Raw genomic sequence first — 22,334 nt, 5'->3', positions numbered from 1 at the left:
GTTCTGCAAGGCTATACACAATATACTAGTGAAACTTGAATTTACACCACAATGGTTGTGCCACTAATGACCTTCCAAATGCCACTAATACCATACATGTTCCGCTTCTCAGTTGGATCCGAACCTGTCAGTGAATTCTGAGCCCATTGACCTCCCTCTGACACAAGAGCAGACCCCCACCCCCATGCCCGCCCCCAGCCTCCCCATCTTTCCATGATTTCACTTCTGAATCAGTTACTCTTTGGAGACCCCAATTCCTTTACACCCACTCTTTTTACATGGTGGACAATACTTTATTCGGAAATGTTCCCTCCTGTAATTACAAATCCTGTTAGTCATCCTCCTCCTCTCCCCAGGGGGATTGTGGGCTTTAATTAATTAACGTGGCTAAACCGCTTTGAGGTGCCTGGTTGAAAGGTGCTATATAAGTGCAAATTATTATTATTATGGCTGTTGACATCCCATGGCGCAAAGCCTTCAGCCCTATGCATCTAGAGACCTGAACAAAGGCTTCTTCATCCTCACCTTCCCTGCTAGGTCTGAGATGGCTGGCTCAAGGGTATGGGGGCAAATCTGTTACCGCATCAACATCAATCAACTAATTAATCCCCATTATGCTGGCTTCCTGTCCTTCTTCCAAGCAGCACCATCCTGTTTCATTTCACAAATCGTGCCCCCATCAGCTCTAGACAAAGGTCATAGTGTCCCTTATGGCCTCTGTTGGCCTAAAGGAGAAAAAAAAAAAAAAAAAAAAAAGAGAAAGGGAGAGAAAGTCAGTTTGAAAAAAACAAAACAAAACAAAACAAAACTGTGTTGTCATGAAATGCACGAACTTCTCACTAGTAGTCTAAACAAAACTTTCCTTCCAGCTGTATTCCTCTTACATACATACCTGTCTATTACCTAGGGAGCCAACAGCCTCACAAACCAGGGATACCCAGAAACACAGCATCGGGGGGGGGGGGTAAGGTCCCGCAGCCCTGGCTTGACTGCTGATGGCTACAGACAAAAGCCCTCTCTGGGCTGGGTGGGAAGAGGTCATCCAGAGAAGTGGGAGCCCCTCTTCAGCTTCTTCCACTCACTCTCAAGTTTCCCCTGAGAAAGCCAGTTGCCATCAGTAGCCAGGAAGCCCTCACAAAGACAGGGGACCATGATTTAGATGTTTTGTGCTGCACCTAGCAAACCTCAGCCCTTAACAAATGCCCAGTGCTTCCACTGTGATGGTAGCCATTGAAAGCAGCCCTGTGGGGGAGATGTGGCCTCTCGAAGGGACGCTGCTGACCAAAATGCTCCTTACAAGGTTGTGCCTCAGACCCTTTGTTAGCGTGGACGTGGGTGAGCCTCAGGGGGTCATGTCTTCATCTGCCTCCATTTATCCTCCCTATTGAAGGGCTCCTTCAGGACATCGGTCAGTCTCTGTGGGAAGTGATTTGGAGGGCAACAAAAGAACTTGGGCCCTTTGGGGGGCCTTCAGAATTCAGTAAACATCTGGACACGGAAGGCCACGTTCTCAAGCAGTCTAGCTGGGGAGATGTCAAAAGAGAGAAAAAGCTGTGTGTGCAAGGCAAGCTCTTAGTTCTGTGGTGACATTTGTTGTAGAAAAATACAGCCGCCCCAGTAGGTAGATGGGAAGATTTTTCAAAAGCTCCTCTATTTGTCAGTTTTTGTGAGTGCAATGTACTGTTTGTCAGTTCTTGTGGCATGTGTGAGGAAGTAGAAGTTTCGCATGGCTGGGGAGCGGCATGTGATGGATGTTCCGATTCTGTATGGGCGATGAATAACCCACGATTGCACAAGCCTGTCCTGGGAGTTGTTGTTAAGCATTTCTGTTCTCCTTGAGGTTTGTAAAGTACTTTCTAGTCAAGGTGACTTGTTAGATTCTCATCATGAGCACATTTTAATTGACCAAAAAATGAAGTACTGAAGCTAAGGGATTTACATTTCATCACATGGTGAAATTCAGGATCTGAACTCTTGACTCTCAACATTCCCTTTATTATTGAATCAATCCATTTAGAGCACATTAGTCAGCATGATTCAACATTAGTCACATGGCACTAATCAGCATTCCCCAGGGTCCCCAGATCTATCCTCAAACAGCAAAAGAAACTGGCCTCTATTAAAAGACAATGGAAAGCCATTTTCATCAGTATTCACAGGACGATGTCCAGTTCAACTCTCAGGAACCCTACTCTCCTACCCTCAGGAACCTTCCTCAGTCATCCTATTTGAAATGATTCTATCTCCTTTTTTTTTTTTTTTTAATGTCTATGTTTTTTTTGAGAGAGAGATAGTGCAAGTAGGGGCAGGGCAGAGAGAGAGGAGGACAGGGGATCTGAAGCAGGCTCTGTGCTGACATCAGAGAGTCCTATGTGGGGCTTGAACTCACAAACCGTGAGATTATGACCTGAGCCCAAGTTGGATGCTTAACTGACTGAGCCATGCAGCAGGCACCCCAATTCTATTTCTTTTAAACATATCACATTGTTAGAACCTCGATAATAGGTGCCACAGTTTGCCTTTGATTAAACTTACTTTGTTTTTGAGCTAACTAGATTTTGAGCTACTAAAAGAGAGGGAGCATTTTCCCCCTAGTCTTATATCCTCTGAGCACCATGGTTTACAAACAATAGATACCTCAACAAATACCTGCTGAACTGAACTCACTAAAATGGAGCTTAAGTCATATTCCAGAAAGAACACCAAGTCCTTTTGGAAGAAGTTTTCAAAGAAAATCAACAACCTGAATTGATTTAACATCTTTTGGTATTATTACCTGGGCATTTTCACAAATGCAAATTGTTAGCTATGCAAAGATAGCCAAATAGCTTCCAGGTTCTAAGAGAGGAGTGTGGATCCAGGCTAACTATAGTCCAGGCCTTGAAATAAAGTTTTTTAATATAATCTTATTCCAACTGACATTTTGTTCCATGTTTTAAAAAATGTGGAGACAGGAAAAAACATTTTTGGGGAAAAAATGTGTTTAGTCTATGACTTTGGACCCAAATTCATACCCTGCTTTGTGCTATAAGCACAAGTAGCTCTTGTTCAAGTATCTTTCTTGCAGAGTGCATACTAGCACATACTAAAGTTTCTGCTTGAGAGAGATTTTGTTTTGGGTGGAGGACCAAAATTTTTGGTGCTGATCCTTGGTGGCATTACTAATTGTGATACCCTACTTCTCTGTTCTAGACTCTACCAAAGAGGGTACTATTAGTATTTTTAATATATAACATTTACAATACCATATTTATGCTGCATTTCAACATTATGCTACAAGCCCAGCCCTAGGGTCTGTACTATTGTACCCTGTGGTCTAATCTCTGCAACTGGGCTCCTCTGAAAAGGATGTGTCACTGAATATTCATCTCCCCTTCTCTCTCAAGGTAAAAGAACTCCCAAAATTTAGCTAGGCACATGGTCCCCAGATAAACAACTATAATTTTCCAGTCTTTCTTCTCATATATTTACAGATTGGCCAACATGATATAAGCAGGAATAATGTGTGTAACTTCTGGTTAATATCCTTAAAAGAAGGAGGATACCCTTTCCTTTCATCATCATTTTCTACCTCATACAAATTCTGCTACCTGGTTGGAGGTAATGATGCTGAGCCATTGTAGACCATGACAACCATGAAGGCAACATCCTAGGTGTGATGGGGCAACAAGCTAAGAGCCTGGGTCCCTGGACAAATACATGGAATGAGCTGCTATACTAGTTCTGGACTGTTTTCCTCTGCAATGCTATGTGAGAAAGCAGTAAACCTCTACTTTTGATTTATATTAAGTGGACACTGTTAATTTGTATTATGATTCCACCCAGCCAAACTTATAACCCAACTCAGGAACTTTCTTGAGGGATTGCTTACAATAGAGTGACTGATCCATCTTAGCTTAGGATTTCAAGATTCAAGGTTCAGGACAGGAGTGGAATATTCCAACAGAGGCTCATGAAGCCTGAAAGATAAGTTGCCAGAAGGGCTGCCATGATGGAAGATGAGAGGCTCCACCCCATTTCTGATTTTATAAAATCTTAGGAGCCCTGAGTACTTGTGAAGGGCTACAAACCCAATTCTGAGGTAGTGAACCCTACTTTGCCTTTCTGGAACTCAGTCTGCTGTCCTGAAAATAAGGGCAGTGGATGAGACTAAAATCTCTCATTCTTGAAAGCGTATATATAGTTATAGCTTTGGGAGGAATTAAAGTAATTTTTGTCAACTAATCATCTAAGTATATGCATAAAGCACATATGTTGTGCAGAAGATACCTCTAGAGACTATGGAAAGATAATACCCCAATGGCAGAGATAAAAGAGGTATCCACAGAGAATACATGAGAAGACTGCCCATGCAAACATGACAACCAACTTATAATTACACACAGCTGTGTAGCAATTGGTTCGCTACCTCCAGAGGAAGTTTAAATTGGTAAATGTCCTTGGAAAGCAACTTGGGAATATATAGTAAAGATTAAAGTGTGCATACCCTCTGACCAGTCATTTCACTTTTTATGTATACCTAGAGAAACCCTCACACCAGCACACAAAGAAGCACATGTAACAGAATTCACTTAGTTAACAAATAATTGAGATTTCCATCAATAGGGGAATGGATAATGTGGCATATTCAGACAATGAATACGGATACCTCATTAAAGGAAAAGAACATGATCCATGTGTATCAATGTGGAAAAATTGTAAAAACAAGACATTAAGTGACAAAAGCAAATTGTGGAATGATGTGTCCAGTAAACCATTTATGCAGACTTGGAATGCACTCAAGACAAATCATCGTATCATATTTGGATCCACATACATGTAGAAAAGTTCTTCAGAACAAGGGAAAGGATATGTATCAAACCCTGGAGAGTTTCTACTTCTGTGAAAGAGTGTGAGGGAGGGATAGGTACAAGGGGTTTTTAATTTTGTCAAGTTTTATCCCTATAATTAAAAAAAAAAAAACTGGAACAAATATGACAAAATTTTAACATTTGCTAAGTCTGGGTGTTAAAGTCATGGGTTTTATTATTTTCTGTCCTGTTCCATATTTAAAATATTTTATTTTGGAAATATTTTCCAAAAAAATATTTTTTTGGAAAATAAAATCTCTCTTTGAAGCTAATAGCCAGAGTTAAAAAAGTAAACAAAGCAGAGGGTTGGTGGGAGAAGTTGCCATGGAAGCAGGGAATGTGAAGTAAATGTTGAAAAAGAGGAGAGAACTGGCAGAGGGTCATGCTTCCTCATTTTCCCCGGGGACGTTCCTCCCTGAGAGGCAAGTGGGAGTCATGAAGGACAATGCCTTGGCCTGCACAAGCTTTTTGAGGCTGCAGTGGCACCTGGCAGCCCAGGGACAATGTGACAGACCTGCTCTGCCCTCTTCTCTGTGACCTCTGAGAGAGAAGTTCACTCTCTCTGCTCCATTGAATCCCAGGGCTCTCTGCCCAGGCTCCCACAAGAATGCCAGGCTGTGCCAGGTGTGTGGGTTCTATTTACCAAGCAGACACCTCCATACCTGGGTGGAAGTAGATTGAGAATCTTCTGGGTCACTTTGAGTCCACTAGGCAGAAAACATTTAGATGTGTTACTAATTCAAACTGAAATCTGATGAATGTAGATGGTGGTATTTGGGGGAAAAGAATTTTTTAATAAATCACCCAGTTGGCTGAGGGTCTAAGAAAATGGGGTGGAAGAATCCAACCCAATTTTGTGACAAGGGAACAAATAGGGGAGATTAATGCCTCTCCCAATAAGCTTCAAAAGGCGATCAAACAAACATTCCTTGATTTTACAAGAAAGATGAGGTACATAGCTATCCAGCCCTTAAGAAAAATCATTGTTTCATTGTTTTCTGATTTCTTCTGAGTCCCTAAGTAGGTGGTTGGAGAAACAGGAAACTAGCTTCATTTGCAGAATTGTCTCTGGACCCATCTCAGGGTGCCCTGGGCTCCCCTAAGATTCCTTAGCCCCATCCCAAGGTTTATGCTGCTCATTCAGAACTAAACTAGCAGAAGATAGCACCAGAATCCAAATTCAACCTGTCATACCTCATTTTAATTTTTTAAAAAACAACATAAAAACCACAATTCTGCCCTACTGAGAAACTAAGGCATTATTTTCTGTCCCTAACAACTTGGCACTTGATTTTCAAATGCTCGCTAGATCCCTGAGGAAATGGAGAGAGTAGGGCAAAGGAAGAGTGAATAAGGAGCCCCTCTTCATTCTCCCAGGCCAGCCCGGCTTCCTTACTAAGTCGGCAGGCCTCCACTGCCCTGAGCCTCACAAAGGCCAAGGCGGCTCTGGGAGAGACCAGCCTTGGGTTTTTCTAGGCCTCCCGCAGCATCAGCAACACAGTCTGGCTGTTTTCAATTACAGGATCTTAATCTTTAGTCCTGGCCTGACACAGAGGCCCAGGGGTCCCAGCTGTGATCTGCAGGGCACAACATTTGGGGCTTGTTGGGGAAACAAAGAACATGACCAGAGCAGAATATGGGTCAGGTTGGAGTTCACTGCAAATGCCCCTTTCCCTTCAGCAGCCAGGCGGTTGTGTGGGTCCACTCCATTAAGGCTGATTCCCAAAGCTAGCTCCTGCTTTCCTTTCTCCATTAGGCCCTGGCACCCTTAGCCTTACTCTGAGCCAGCCAAAACTCTAAGCTCTTCCCCCCAGTGGGTGCTGGGCATTTCATGTTGAACTCAGGGCAAGAGGAGAAAAGCATTAATGGGAGTCACCCCCACGCCCTCCACCTTTCCCACTTAAGTTGCACAAAAGGGCTGACTCCCTCTGCTGGGACCTGCCCCTCTCAGAGTCTGAACCATCAGGAAGCTGGTGGCTGCGAGCTCCCTCTCCTTTGAAGCCAACTATTTTCAGGGTCTTGAGCCCAACCATGAGGCCAGGATCTCCACAAGTGCAGGACAGACAAAGAAGATGCAAACAGCTCAGTATTACCATGGTAATGGCCTGAGCCAGGCAGCCTCCTGAAGATGCTGGGAGGGTGGGTTTTCTTTCACTTTTTCTTTTCTTTCTTTTTTTTCTTTTTCTTTTCTTTCTTTCTTTTTTTCTTTTTGCAAAAGGAGAATAGTTCCGCTTTCTATTTTACTACAACAATAGCACATACTGGCTCCTTCAAGTATTTCAAAAAGCAGCCTGAGAAATCTCTAACCAGGCCCCTCAGTCTCTCCAGCCTGCCGATTTATTGTTCCTCCCATCCCAGGGAACAAAAAGGCAGGAAGGGTATAAGGCCCCCAGTTGCCGGCTGTTCTTAGCATCCTAATCCTTGGGAACTGGTAAGGGGAATGGCCTGTGGAGCCGGTAAATCGAATTCTGGCCTCACCTTTTATTCCCTCCCTCTGCTCATGCACACAGGAGCTCTCCAGGTATTATAAAACCTCCTGGTTAGCAGGCTGGTAGGAATCTTGGACTTGCTAACGGGATAAAAGGCAGTGAGGGATCATTCCCACATTCACTGACAGCCCCCGCCACCTGAAAAAGGGCAGCCTGTATGGACTGTTCCTTCCCACCACTCCAGGCTGCCTCTGTATAACAAATACTGAACGTCCAGCCCCAAGTGCCTTTTTTAGTTGGTACCATAGGAGCTGCCCTCACTCTTCCAGCCTTTCCCCCTCTCCGTCTCTGTGTCTCTCAGACATGGATTGTATTGCCCCTCAAATCCCCTGCACTAGGTACCAACCAACCTCCATGCCAACCTGGGGCTAGCATGCCAGAGCAACCTCTCACACGAGGAAAGCTTCTCGACCTTGGCTGCAGGTATCTTTCCAAGGTTACCACCCAGGAATCAAAAGTTGCTTTGCCTTAAACCTGGGGAATTATGGAGGTGCCTTTTTTTTTTTTTTTTTTTTAGTTCAGTCATCTGGTAAGAGTAGGGGGGAAAATAAGCTTTCATGTTCTGGTGTATGGAGATCTCAAGGTACAACTCTACTGAGCTAAGGGATGATAAGTACACCATCACCGAGGAGAATCAGATAAGCTGAAGGGTTAAGGCCTGTGGAGATCACCCAGGCCGATGACTACACTCCAAGGAAGAAAAATATTTTGCACTGCAACCTCCATACACAAACTCATTATGCACACACACAGTCACCCAAGAAATATGCCATGAAACAATGCAATATGTGTGATATAATCTGTGATTTTTAAAATTCTCCTCTATTTCATTTTTAAAAATTCTGGTTGTGACTCATTAATTTCATTTCACGACCCACCAATGGGTTGCAACACAGTTTGCAAAGTGCTGAATCAAGGTCAACATTGTCATTTTTAAGCGGACAAAACTGGGGTGCCAGAGATTTTCTCAAGATTACACCAGAGCTAGAACAGAAATCCAAGGGGTCTCTCCACTAGAGGAGGGATCTGCATTGTTTTCTTAGGACCAGAGCTCTTTCTTGTGTTCCCAAAGCCTTGGGAGCACATAGCTATTGGGGAGGGAGTCCCCAGAGGTCTGTATTCAGTGGCATTACTGCTAGGGGCAGAAGGGTTCTGCTGCCTCAGAAAAGCTCAGAGAGGGAGACATAGCTGGGGCAGGGGATGGAGAAAAATCTTTAAAAGCAACCAGGTGAGGCACTGAAGTCTCCCAGACATTTTTATTTATTGGTTGGGGTTCCTACATCATCGTACTCTTCCCTTAATTTTTCTCTCTCTGGGACACATAGCTATAGGTCAGCCTCCTTTCTCCTTTGTTTTCCAACTTTTTCTAATAGTCTTTCTTTGCCAATTTTCAACCTCTACCAATTCATTTCTAGCCTCTCTCTAAACAACTTTCTATTTCCTGTCAAAATCATGATCTTAGCAATGAGGCTCAGAAGCAACTCTGTGAATCTTGTTCTCACAAATATTATCCTAAAAATTATCCAAATTAGGTCAGGCTTAGAGATGCTGTTTACCAAACTGCCCAGTGATCAAGATATAGGCACGATATCAAGGCTCTGAATACAAGCCATCTGGGCAAAACTGCCTCTTTTCCTCCTGACATTGCCTTGTAATCTTCCATAGAACTTCTTAAAATCTTCATTTAAATTTGCTATTTAGTTGATTTCTAATCTTTTAAGAAAGCCTCTAAAAACGAAGAGCCAAAAGCCACACTGTGTACTGGGTAAATAAGAGTTCAGCTTTCTGATTGCTTATTAGTTATACACCCTTAGAGAGTACGTAACAAAGGGGCCTGCTGTTTGCTTTGCTTAATCTGGTCTTAAAATCTCTGCTTCTTTGTCAGAAAACAATATTTGCAATTGTAAAAAAAATATTTACCAAGGAACTTGGATACCATAAGTCAAAGGCTAAGAGCCAAAGGTCAATAGTTCTTACCCCAAATTTCCCTGGACCCGAGTCCCTGCTGTGGAGCTCAGCTGCACCAAACAAACAAGCTGCTTTCCGGGTCCATTAAGAAGCGGACGTTTTAGAAGGGGAAGGAAAGGGGAGGCTGCAGCCTGCTCCTCGGTCCAAAAGCATGAGCCCTCCAGCCCGCCCCACAAAATTCCTGCTAGATCTTTGCTATGCAATGTGTCTCCATGGGAATATTCTAAGGACTCACCCTGTTTCATCAACCTGGGGAAAGTACTCGACTTACAAAATCCTAAAGGGTGGATATTCCTCCTACAGACAGCAATGACAGTATGTTCCACTGGGCTTTGGCATAGATGTTCACCTATGCATTCTGTGGACCTGCCTCCTGCCTGGCAGTGGGGGGCAGATGTGTGTCCTCAGTCTTCGGTGGAGACCGTTCTCAATCTACAAAGCAGCTTTGGACAACTGGCCCTGTGGGCTAAGTTCAACAGTGTTTGAGTTTGCCTCTCATGTTCATTATTTTCTGGACAGACCTGCAATCACCAGAAGACCCAGCATCTGGGAACCACCACTGTACATCAGTGAGCTCCAGGCTGTGGCCTTGGGGCGCTCTATTGTGAGCCAGAACTCAGCTCCTTCTAAGTCCTAGGCCCGTGTCACATGGTACAGGTCAGCAAGGCCTGGTCCCCAGTCGGGACTTGAGTAAAGGGAACAGAAATGGAGTAACCAGAAAGGAGCCGAGAAAGTAGTGGCCAAGGAGCCATGACAAAGTGTCTCCCAGGCTGCCAGACCAGACGGTTTTTCAGTTTGGTAAGCAAGAGGGCTCTGAGGCAATGCTGGGTCCTCCACACTCTCATCAGAGGCTTACTGTCTGGTTCCTCACTCCACAGGGTCTGCAAAGAGCACCAGCTGTTGGCAGTTCCTAGATTAGTGCTTTAACTCTCATTCTTTGCCTCACTCTATTAGGAAATTCTCTAGTTTTCCCTCAGCCTCACCTCCACCTTCTGTTACGTTCTTGCCACAATTATCAATCTCTTTTGATCTCATCAGGATAAATATCATTGGTGAATTCATCTTGGCCTTTGATTCTGCCCTGAAGCAGCTTCTATCAGGAGCATGGCAGTAATTATCACCAGTGGTAGGCAGCAGTGAGCATAATCAGCTTAAAGAAATGGCTTAATCAAGGATCTTACCTTGAAGAACCAGGCCTTCCTTCTGGATGGTATAAGCAAATGAGGTGAAGGGAGCCAGAGGGGACTTGGCAATGAGAATCTGCACATAAAGCATATTTTCCCAGAGTTAGTCAAAGGGGTATCATATCAGAGATGAACCTCTGTTCACTCCCCTTCCCACTTTGAGACAAAGCGGTAACATGTGACTACAAGCCATAAAGTTTATTTAAAAAAATTATTTTAGAACCAAACCAGTGTTATTCCTTCAATCAGCTGATCACTTTGGAGGGCTGTACATTTATCCCAACTATTCTGCCCCTGAATGCCATATTCTTGACCAGTTCCTTTAGAAATGTTTCCTTATTTTATGCCTCATGCTTTAACAGCTACCTTTTTGCCCAAAGATAAACCTAGACTGATTCTCTAATCTTATTCATAAATTTAGCTATTTTTCTAAAAAGAAATTCAAAGCTACCCTTAAAAGATAAAGATTTACTATCATTATAAATATTCACAATAACTTGGTAAAAGCAAAGCCATGATAATTTGCTTTATTGGCCCCAGCTCTTTACCAATTCTGTATTCATGCCATTTGCCCTGTAACTACATTTCCTCTTGCTTAAGGTGTAGGTATTTCCCTGGACTGAGGATTTGCCCATATGACTTGCTTTGGCTAATAAGTTTTTTGCCTAGGCTTGGAGAAGCCTCACATATCTCCCCTTGCTCTCTTATGCTTCTGCTACTGTGAGAGAAAAATATGTCCAAGCTAACCGGCTATCTCAGAAGGAGGTTGAGAGACACCTGGTGCAGTGCTGGCCAGCCACACCCAGTCCACATTGCTGACCCCCAAGAGAACCACATACACATTAGTTAAGTGCTTATTACTCTATGCCTCTGAGATTTTGGTGGTGTTGTCATGAAGCATCACTGCAGCAAGAGTTGAATGATATACCAGCCAACACAAAATATCAACAAATATTTTGAGCAATGGCTTTCTCCTAACAAAATACCTACTTTAAAAGGGATAGTCATGGGGTGCCTGTGTGGCTCAGTGAGTCAAGTGTCTCAGATCATGATCTCGGCTCAGGTCACGATCTCATCATTTGTGGGATCGAGCTCTATGTCAGGCCCTGTGCTGACATGTAGAGCCTCCTTGGGATTCTGTCTCCCTCTCTCTTGGCCCCCTCCCCTGCTTGCACACTCTTTCTCTCTCAAAATAAATAAATAAAGTTAAGAAAAATAAAAATAATAAAAAATAAAAGGGATAGTCATTTGGTCATTAAAAAAGTATTATCATTAACACCTATTCTCATACTTCATAGGGTTCCACTGAACCTCTATGACATTTCTCTTGAAGGAAGATGAAGACCAGTTTCCTGCTTTACAAATTAACATCATCAAAGATAGGGACAGTGTGACACAGAGCCACTTAGGTAATCAGGGAGGCAAGAGAGAAGGAAGAAGTAATTTCAAATCACCAAAAGGCTTAAATGTAATATCTCAATTTATCTCAATACAGCAAACATTTACTGATTGTCAACTCTGGTGGTATAATGTGGTGGAAAGATCATAGGTTATAGTCATAGAGTTTGAATCTAGGCTCTTCCCCTAATCAGCATGGTGCCTATTATAAGACCTCCAATTTTCCCCTAATAGCCACCCCCTCTTCTTCTGTTTAGTTAATAGCTCCCCAGGTTTCAACACTTCTCTGCCACTTTTGCAACTGGGGGGTGACCATGTGATCAAGCTTTGACTAACAGTCTGTGAGTACAAGTGACAGGTAACACTTCCAATGTTTTGAAAACTAATGTTTTCATTAAATCATTGTGTGCTCTCCACTTTCCCTTTCCCTGTTCCCAAGGGCAGGAACTGGCTTCAACTACATGGAGGTGGACATCCTGGGAGATGATGAAGCAACTTGGGAGCAGGAAGCTGAGTGACCTCACAAAGCATCAGTGCTTCCCACCTGGGATCACCTGTCCATCTCAGGACAGAGCCACTTGTCTGAACCACTGAGTTTCCAAATGTCTTTGTTACTATGGTGTTTGTAGCCTGAATTCTAACCAATACCGTGGTTCTGCACAACCTAACCTTTTTGATTCTCAGTTTCCTCACATGTAAAATGGGGATAATAACACCCACCTAAGTGGGATTATTGTGAAGATCAAATTAAGTATATTAAAATTCCTGTCACTGAGCCAAACTAAGAAAAACATTTCCAATCAACTCGTCCCATATGCTTCCCAAGTACTCCTTACTTTTCATTCATCAAAAATCAAAATACTTTACTTTTTTTTTAAATGTTTATTCATTTTTGAGAGACAAGGAGAGACAGAGCATGAGAGGGAAGGGGCAGAGAGAGAGGGAGACACAGAATCTGAAGCAGGCTCTAGGCTCTGAGCTGTCAGCACAGAGCCCGATGCGGAGCTCAAACTCACGAACTGCAAGATGATGACCTGAGCCGAGGTTGGACGCTCAACCGACTGAGCCACCCAGGTGCTCCTAAAATACTTTACTTGTACCAGAAGAATTCAACTCAAGTTAAATCTCAGTAATTTACTACTGCTTTACTACTGCTCTAGAGTTATGTAAATAAATTTGCTCATCATTCTTAGACCCAATGAGTAGATCGTATAGGTGGGCATTAGCATCTTCATGTCAACACACCTCACCTGAAAATTAGGTGGAACCTTTCTGACAGAGTCAGTTTAGGGACGGTTCAATGTGAAGTTTATGGATGCCCAATGGCAGGAGAAGGGCATGACAGAAAAGAAGATAGTACTTCTCAAACTTCAATGTATGTATGAGTCACCTACAGGTTTTGTTGACATGCAATTTCTCATTCAGTAGGGCCTGATAATCTGCATTTCTAGCAAGCTCCTAGGAGATGCTGATGCTGTGGTCCATAGACCGCATTTTGAACAGCTGGTTCCAGGAAATTAGCCCGACTGAAGAATCTAAGATGAAGAAGCAAGAGACAGGAGTCCTGGAGCCAATTAGAAAGCTATTGTGGTAATTCAGGGCTGAGATGACAAGGCCCTCAACCACAGTTGTATCAGAAAGAATGGGAAAAAAAGGAAATGGAGACAAGAAATATAAATCCTTTAGATCAAAGAGCAATAGAAGTAAATTAAACATATCCCAAACCTCAGATCTTTCTTGTCTGCATAATTGCACATGAAACCAAAAGGGTATAAATAAATAGTAATCAATAAAGTATCATACTATATTTTTGAAAATCATATTAACCATTTTTACTTTATAGACTAAAAATCTGACACTAAGGGAAAAAAATAAGATATTCCAATGCAGCACAACAAACAGGATCTAAGGCTATGGGTCAGTGGGTCAGTGGTGTCACCTCCATCATTTGAACACTTCCACTCCTAGGGAGCACATGCCCACTGTGAATAAGCCAAGAGACATTCGCCTGGAGGGACCTCACACCTGGAAAGACCTCCCTTCCAGGGAATCATGGACTTTGGACAGGTCATTGATAAATGCCCTGTCCTTCCTGAGCAGGGTTTAAAATCGGTCATCAAAAGGATGATTTGTATGCAGTTAGAAAGAGGAAGCGATCAGTTGTGTCAGATGAATCGCACTTCCTTTTTTTCGGAAAGAACTTCCAGATTGATAGATCTGAGGGTTACCACCAACATGAAATACCTGATTTTCTGCAAAAAAATGTAACAAATTCTCAATATCCTTCTGGGATAAAGACAAGTTGGGCTGGATGCCAATACCATTAAGTGGGTTTGTAAGTGACACGAAGATCAATAGCAACCTCTAGTAGAATGCATTGGATTCTAGCCTTGGTCTTGTCCATGTTCAGCATTCTCACTGACCTGGACAAGGACACTGATGTCCTCAACCCCATCCATACAACAAATATGGGATCCACCATGGAACAGAACTGCCCCAAATTGCCACCCTAATGGAGTTTATATTCTAAAGGACGAAAAAGATAATAAATAAAATGAGTAGAATATATGGTATATTAAATGATTATGCATGCAATGGAGGGAAAAAAGGCAGAGAAAGAGTATAGGAAGTGTATTGGAACTGAGGAGAGGGTCAATTTTAAATAGAGTATTAAAAGAAGACCTTACTAAAAAGGTGACATTTGGACTTGTGGATCATGTAATTAAACCTATTGATGGGATGCTGAATGTGGTAACAGAAGACAAAAAATGCAAAGAGTCGTTATATTGGATTAGACAATCATAATAACAAAACAAATCTCAGTTTGACTAGAAGGTTGGGACAAATCCTACAAATTTTTCAGAATGAAATTTTATTAAAATGTATGTAAGGCCCTGTCCTTGAATACAACGGACCAACTACTGGTTACAGAATGGCTTACAGAATAGCATTCAGAAAATGGATTAGGAGTGTTAGTTAACTATAGTTCAATACAAGTTGGTTGTGAAATGTGGTTCACAAAAATCTAGCATGGTCTCAGGTTGTATTAGTGGAGACACAGTATCTGGAACAAGAGAAGTGATGGTCTTCTTCTCATTCAACAAATCATACTGGGTGCGATGTGTTTGGATTGGAGCCTAAATTCCAAAAGAGAAACTGACAAACAGAAGAACAACTGGAAGTGAAGGGTGAAGTGGGGTGAAGGTGTGTTTGCTTTTAATAGTTTTCTTTCTTCCTTTCCTTCCTTTCATTCTTCCTTTTTTCTTTTCTTTCTTTCCCTCTCTCTTCCTTCCTTCCTCCATACTTCTCTCCCTCTCTTCTTCCCTCCCTCTCTTCTTCCCTCCTTTCTTTCTTTCTTTCTTTCTCTTTCTTTCTTTCTTTCTTTCTTTCTTTCTTTCTTTCAATATGAGTTTTCTGATCTGAAGATTCTTTAGTGTTACATATTAGAGAGGAGAAGAGTAAATTCGTTTTCTAGCCCAACAGATTTCAGGAAAAAAGTGATGCTTGCCATGTATCTTTGTGAATACATAGAGAGTCTTCCCTTTTTAAGACTTGAGTGAATACCCCACGCTCTTGTGCCTTTCTACCTTTCAAACTAGAAATTATCCTTTTCTAATGCAAACAAACCTCCCTAGTAGATGATTTGGGCTATTTTGTTTCAGATGTTCAGTCATCTCCTACATTTGGTGTGCTCTAATCGTTGTCTGACTTGTGCTGTTGTCAAATGTCATTCTACCTTCTGCAATACATCATGACCTGCAGGGAGGGCCTGGCTGCTTAATAAAATTCCAAGATGCTAGATGAACATTTTTTTTAAATCATACTTAACCTTGCATGCAATGTGTGAGGTTGGCTTTGGAATCCTCTGAGGGTTCACAGATATGTAGGTGGGCAAGAATGAGTGCAGACACTTTGGCTCAGAAAGCCAAAGTGTCTTAGGCCAAAGCCTAAGGCCACACAGGGCAGGTGTGTGGTGTTGTGAGCTGTTATCCCACCTGCAAATAGCTAGGTTGTTGTTGTTGTTGTTGTTGTTTTTAATGTTTCCTTTATATCAGACTAGCTTGACTTAATACTCTAATGAATATACTTTTTCCTCTCTTCACCTATTCTTGCAAGGAAAGTGATCATCAATATATTAAAATTCTTTCGAAGAACATTTAAGGTATAGATGTGTTGGGTTCCAAATCCCACTACTATCTGGACATAATTTCCATTACTTGTACCCCCTACCCACTATCCACGTACTTATCCACATACTTATTCAATCCACAAATACTATCCAAGTACTTATTCAAGTACTACAAATAGTATCCAAGTACTATCCATGTACTCATTCAATCCACAAATATTTACTGGGCACTTTCCTTTGTGCTAGGCACTGTTCTGGATGCAGGGGAGATAGCAGGGGATGAGACAGACAAGGTCCTTGCTTTCATGGAGCTGACATTCTGGTGGCAGAAGACAGACAATACAGGGAGGTCTTTAGGCCTTTGGGGTTTTTTTCCCATTGACATTCTACTATGAGTTTCTTTTTCCTGGGCACTCACTCATTCATTCATTCAATCCATTCATCAACAAACATTTATTGAATACCTACTGTGGACCAGGCAGATTCAATCTGCACTGTGTGAATTCGCACTTTTTAAAGGACTGCTATCTATTTCTACCTCAATTTATTTCTTATGTGTATGTTCTGAATTTTCTTTTTTTTTTTTTTAATTTTTTCAACGTTTTTTATTTATTTTTGGGACAGAGAGAGACAGAGCATGAACGGGGGAGGGGCAGAGAGAGAGGGAGACACGGAATCGGAAACAGGCTCCAGGCTCCGAGCCATCAGCCCAGAGCCTGACGCGGGGCTCGAACTCACGGACCGCGAGATCGTGACCTGGCTGAAGTCGGACGCTTAACCGACTGCGCCACCCAGGCGCCCCTGTTCTGAATTTTCGATGGGATTGCAAAGATCAGAGCACTTTCTTTGATCCCACATCCATCCCTTTTATAGGGCCCAACCCAGTGCTTTGCACAAAGTGGGCTCTGAAAATGACCAGTGAGTATTTTCCTCACTGTTCTTCACTTTATCCCTATTTTTCACACTTTATGTGTGAAGTTTTCTCTCATTTTACAAGTGAACACACAGAGGCCTAGGTATTCTAAATAAAACGTGGAAAGAGAAGTCAGCCTTTGGGGCTCACTGGCCTCCCCTTACAGACCCTATTCTCCTTCTTTTGTGCCCCCTCAGGTGCCTATTTGGCTTTGAGCAAATACATTGTCAGCTGATTCTCTTTAGCTTTAAAGTGGCAGCTGATTTAAACCTTCTAGGGTTACCCTTTCTGGTGTTTGCATTTTAAATATAAGACTCTCAAAGGAGATTAATGGATCTAAAATAGTGGAAAGTCCTACAGGATCAGGATGGGTGAGGGAGCCTTCCGGGGTTCCCACAGTGATGACAATAATGATGAAGGAGAAAACAACAACACTTTGAGGTAGGTGGCTTATAAGTGCTGAAGTCGGGATTCCAGCCCAAGACAGATGGTTGTATAGTCTGTTTTTGAACCACCATGATGGTAGCCCCCAATGTGTCTTTTCTGGGATAATACATCAAATGAGGCAAGATGTATAACAGACAATAAGGGCATTTTTTTTTTTTTTTTCTGCAGCCTGGATATTGCACAAGTCAAGACAAAGAAGGGAGTTGGATAAGACATCCATGCAAGCTGCCTTGGAGGTTGGAAGTTCACAAGCATCCACACTGGCAGTCTTCTTTCTGCCCTTCATTTCTGAATGTCCAAATCCTACCTACTCCTTGAATCCCATACAACTGCCACCTCTCCCAGAAAGCCCATGCCATTGCTCCAGCCTGAGGTAATCTTTCTCTAATCCCCTCACACTCCATCTATACCTCTCTAATGGTGCCTACTGCTTTCTCCACTGTTTCACAGTGAATGTTACCTGGACCTACTACCACGTATTTGAAGGTAGAGACCATCATTGCTGCTTCTCCTACTCCCACCAACCTCCAGTATGGTGCCAAATACATAACAGAAGGTGAATTATAAAACCAAAAAAATGAAGCAGTGAATAAATGCACAAATTGTTGACCATCAGAAGCCCTGACTCATACCCACTTTGAAGACTTAGCTGGCACCCCTCCCCAAAGTTGGGAGACTTAGAAGATGCCATAGAAAAGAGCAGCTTGCCCAGTCAACCACTGCCAAGATTCTCAGCTTGGGCAGGTCCAAAGTCAAGTCTTTGGTTTCAGCTTGCTATAGCATCACATGTTTTTCCTGGCCTGATCCCACTTCTAAGAGGCTCAGAAAGTGGAAAAGGAGCCATAGAACAGAAAGTGCTGGCCATAGGAACCTCAGGCCTTCTCCAGTATGGTGACACCTTCTAGGGATAGTGCCTGTGTCATTCTAAAGTGTAGGTGTGACCCTCATCTGGAGCAACCCAGCCCAGGCCTTCTCCTCCATGGGTGGTCAGAAAAGCCAGTGTGGAGCAGACACACAAAGATGTCAGGAACCTTGGGTACAGGCCTTCCTGGAGGCTGCTTTTATAGAGTTCTGGTCCTGGCAGTTTACCTGAGTTTCTGCAATACAGCCTTAAATTTAGGAAAAAGTGAGTTTTGCCTTTATGGCCCAGGAAAGGAGACATGAATAAGCAGCCATGTGCTGAGGGTAATCTGGCACCAATTCTTCCACTTTCTCTTCTCTAATTCTTGTGCCAGGAAGGCTTCCCTTAACACTGCTAATGAATCCTTCCTCTCTTTTATTTCCTTCTCCTTCGCAACCACTACCCCAAATCTCACATTGGTTGGGGGCAAAAGGCAGAGTAAAACCAGCTGGCAGAGGAAAAGAATAAACAGAAGAATTTCTTTCTGTAAGGGGCAGGTGGTAAACCTGGCTTTCTTTCTATCTCTGCTCTCTGCTACAAAATTTAGAGTCCAAAGACAATGTAACATGTTTAGCCAAGAAAATTGGGGTGGGAAGCAATTGAGACAGCTGAGAAATGTGACTTCATATCCATCCACAATTATTTAATTAACCCTGCTTCAGCCTCCTCTGTGATCAGCAAATTATGTGGTGGTTGATGAATTGGGCAGTGATGTCCTTGTTGAATACATCTAATACTTTCATCTGCATGCAGAGGTCCTTCTGAGAAGCAAGGGAGGAAACCTACTGACTCTGAAATGTCCTTCAACAGGGACCCTATTTTCTCACTTCAACTGGATGTCTAGGCTAATAAAACCCATTGCTAAGCTAAACAAACCTTTCCTCTAGCTGTACCAAGTGTCTGTGACAGAAATTCTTCATGCCAGGGATTTTCCTCCTTGTCCAAGACTTAGAAAAAGGTTGTTTTCTCAGCTGCTTTGAAGCCCAGGAAGACAGCCAGGGAGGCAAACAAGGCAGTCAGTCTTGCATCAGATAATTCAACAGGCTTTTGATAACCTCAAGTCTTCTGTCTCTTCCCCAGGTTGAGCTGAATTCTCCAAGCCTAGGGACAGAAAGCCGGAAACGCTCCAGACAGGAAGATCTCTGTGGCTGGAAAGAGGCCACAGGACCTGGGGGGGTGGGGGGCGGGCAGGGGGGCTTGAAGTGTACCCAGTGATCCTCAAAGGAATTCCCTAGTCATTGTGTTAAGAGAGCTGGAGGGAAAGGTGGCAGAGGTCCAGCTCCCAGTCCTTATCTGGATCGTATACTGATTGGAATCTGCTTCATCACTTGGAAAATCACTCTCTGTGGAACACTGAAGTGTCAGTACCAACAGCTTTGCAAGATTATGAGAGGAGAGTGGAGAATGAATTTAATGGCATCTAAACTGCCTTCTCCAAATAGGGGAGTAAGATCTGCAGAAGTCATAAAGTACTGGAAAATGACAGGGTGGAAAAATGAACCATATTTGAGCAGGCATGAACTTATTAATTTATCTACATGTGGTCTACTTCACAACTTTCCCTACAGAAATTAGGGGCAGAAATTAAGTTGATTTGAATTCCTAATGAAATATAATTCTAGACTCAGAAGATTCTCCTACAAAGTTTGGTCCTGAGGTTACAAGACCTTATTCCCCCATAGAGTATCACTATACTCTTTTATAACCTCTCTCTGGTGATTATTTAAAAATGTTTATCTATAATACACCGGGTTCCCAAAGCATATAAACTAAAAGAGCTAGCTCCCTAAAGAAAACGTTAAGTTCCTCAGACCAATAAGATATTAACTTAGTAAATTATGATAGTAATACTTCAGGGTCAGAGTGGCATTTTGAGTTTATTTTTTCCCCAACATTTTATTATGAAAATTCTCAAACATACAGCAAAGTTGAAAGAGTTTTTTAGTGGGTACCCATAAACTTATCAAGTAGATTATACCTTAGCATTTTATTATACTTGTTTTTATCACATATCTACCCATCCATCAACCCATGTTATATTCTGTTGTCACTGCATTTCAAAGTCAATTGCAAACATCAGTGCACTTTCCCCTAAATACTTTAGCATGCTTATAGTTATCTATAAGCTTAATATTTGTTCATATATTTTTAAAACCATGTTCGGGTTTTTTTTCAATGAATTTTACATGAAGTTTGAAAGGGTTAGTGATTTTCCCCAAATTATACTAACATCAGAGAGAATTTAGTGACTACACATATATAGATAACATATAAATGTATATAGTCAAAGAATATGGGTCATTCTTTCTATATTAAATGTCAATTTTACTGAAGTATTACTTCTATGCAATAAAATTCTTTTTTAATATAGGCAGTTAAGCTATAAATTTCCCTTTAAGCACTGATTTAGCTGCATTATATAAGTTTTGGTGTGTTGTAGTTTTGTTTCTGCTTTCTCAAAGTATTTTCTAATTTTCCTTGTTATCTTTTCTTTGATTTATTGCTTATTTAGGAGTGAGTGTGTGAGTGTGTGTTCAACTTGCACACATTTGAGAATTTCCCAAATTTTCATCTATTATTGACTACTAATTTTATTCTATGTGACTAGAGATGTTTACATGATTTCCTTCTTCATTTATTGAGACTCATTTTTTTTGTGGTTTAACATATGGTCTGTGCAGGAGAATGTTCCATGTACACTTGAGAAAAATGTGTATCTGCTATTGTCAAGTGGAATGTGCTACAAATGCTTATCAGATTGGTTTATAGTGTTGCTCAGGTCTTCTATTTCCTTGCTGACCTTCTGCCTAGTTGTTCTATTATTGAAAGTGGGTATTAAATCTTCAAGTATTATTATTGATTTGTCTATTACTCCCCTTCAATTTTCAGCTTTTGCTTCATGTATTTTGGGGTTCATTTGTTGGGTGCATATAAGTTTATTCTTCTTATGTCTTCCTGATGGACTCACCTTTTTATTCTTTTAATCTTTTTTGTTTCTAGTAATAATTTTTGTCTTAAAGTCTATTTTGTCTGATATTAGTAACCAGCTCTCATTTGGTCACTGTAAAGGGGTTACTGAACCCAACTGTAGTGTGTGTGTATGTGGAGGCTTTCCCACACCACGACGTTATTCTTGGATACCAACAGGGCATCCAAGAATTCAACTTAACTCTGACACTATCTACTTGGAGCTAGAATCAGATTCTATAGGCAAAGTGCTTAGTCCCACAAGACTGCCTCCACTTCAGATGCCAGTCACAAGCTCATGTTGTTACCTGTGCTTCTGACAAACTGGCCACATTTTGGAGGTTCCAATGGCCCCCTCCACCTCAGGATGCCAATCACAAGACCAGGTTGCTACCTGTACTTCTGACTGACTGGCTATAAGTCAGAGGTTCCCATGCCCCCTCCTTGGGTTCCATTAATTTGCTAGGAAGGCTCGCAGAAAAACCCACTTACTGATTACAAAGTATATTAAAGAATAGTAATCAATATCCAAATGAAGAGATGTATAGGGTAAGTTCCTGAACAATGGAGCTTCTGTCCTTATGGAGCTTGGGGCTCAGGATGGTGGCATGTGGAAGCATTCAGGATCCCCAACGTGGGCCTATCCAAACCGCCTCCTTTTGGATTTTGTGGAGGCTTCATTAACTCATTACCCATTAATGATCCATTTAAACTTTAGTCCCTTTCCCTTCCCTGGAAATCAGGGTGTGAAATTAAAAGTTCAAACCCCCTTATTTATGGTTGGTTTTCCTGGTAACCAGATCACATCCTTAGGTGCTTTGCAAAAATCACCTTCATTGCCATAAATCCATTCATTTGTGGTGGAAAGGGCTTGTCATGAATAATAAAACAACCATTTCACAATGATCTGAAGCATTTTCAGAAACTGAAAACAAAAGACTAAATATTATAACAAAAGATGCTCTGTTGCTCTTATTGCTCCGAAATCTAAAAGTTTTGGAATCTGTGAGCTAGGAACTGTAGAAAATATGTTTGGGCCATCTAAATCACAATATTGCTATTTGCATGGTATGTATTTGTCCATTCTT

General features: G+C 42.0%; 1 protein-coding gene across 2 annotated transcripts in view; it reads right to left on the bottom strand.

Moving 5' to 3' along the window:
• Window positions 1-271: 271 nt before the first annotated feature.
• Window positions 272-22,334, bottom strand: part of RAD51B (RAD51 paralog B) — a 575,957-nt gene continuing 553,894 nt past the window's right edge. For both annotated transcript variants that reach the window (XM_030319379.1, XM_030319378.1), the window contains exons 10-11: window positions 10,489-10,567; window positions 272-725 (exon numbers count right to left, since the gene is read on the bottom strand). In XM_030319379.1, coding sequence (XP_030175239.1) covers window positions 709-725; window positions 10,489-10,567 — 96 coding nt within the window. In that variant the 3' untranslated portion in view covers window positions 272-708. The remainder of the gene's footprint in view (window positions 726-10,488; window positions 10,568-22,334) is intronic.

The sequence above is a fragment of the Lynx canadensis genome, chromosome B3 (genome assembly GCF_007474595.2).
Source record: "Lynx canadensis isolate LIC74 chromosome B3, mLynCan4.pri.v2, whole genome shotgun sequence".
NCBI classification, from domain to species: Eukaryota; Metazoa; Chordata; class Mammalia; order Carnivora; family Felidae; genus Lynx; species Lynx canadensis.
This window is presented reverse-complemented; position numbering and strand designations above follow the sequence as displayed.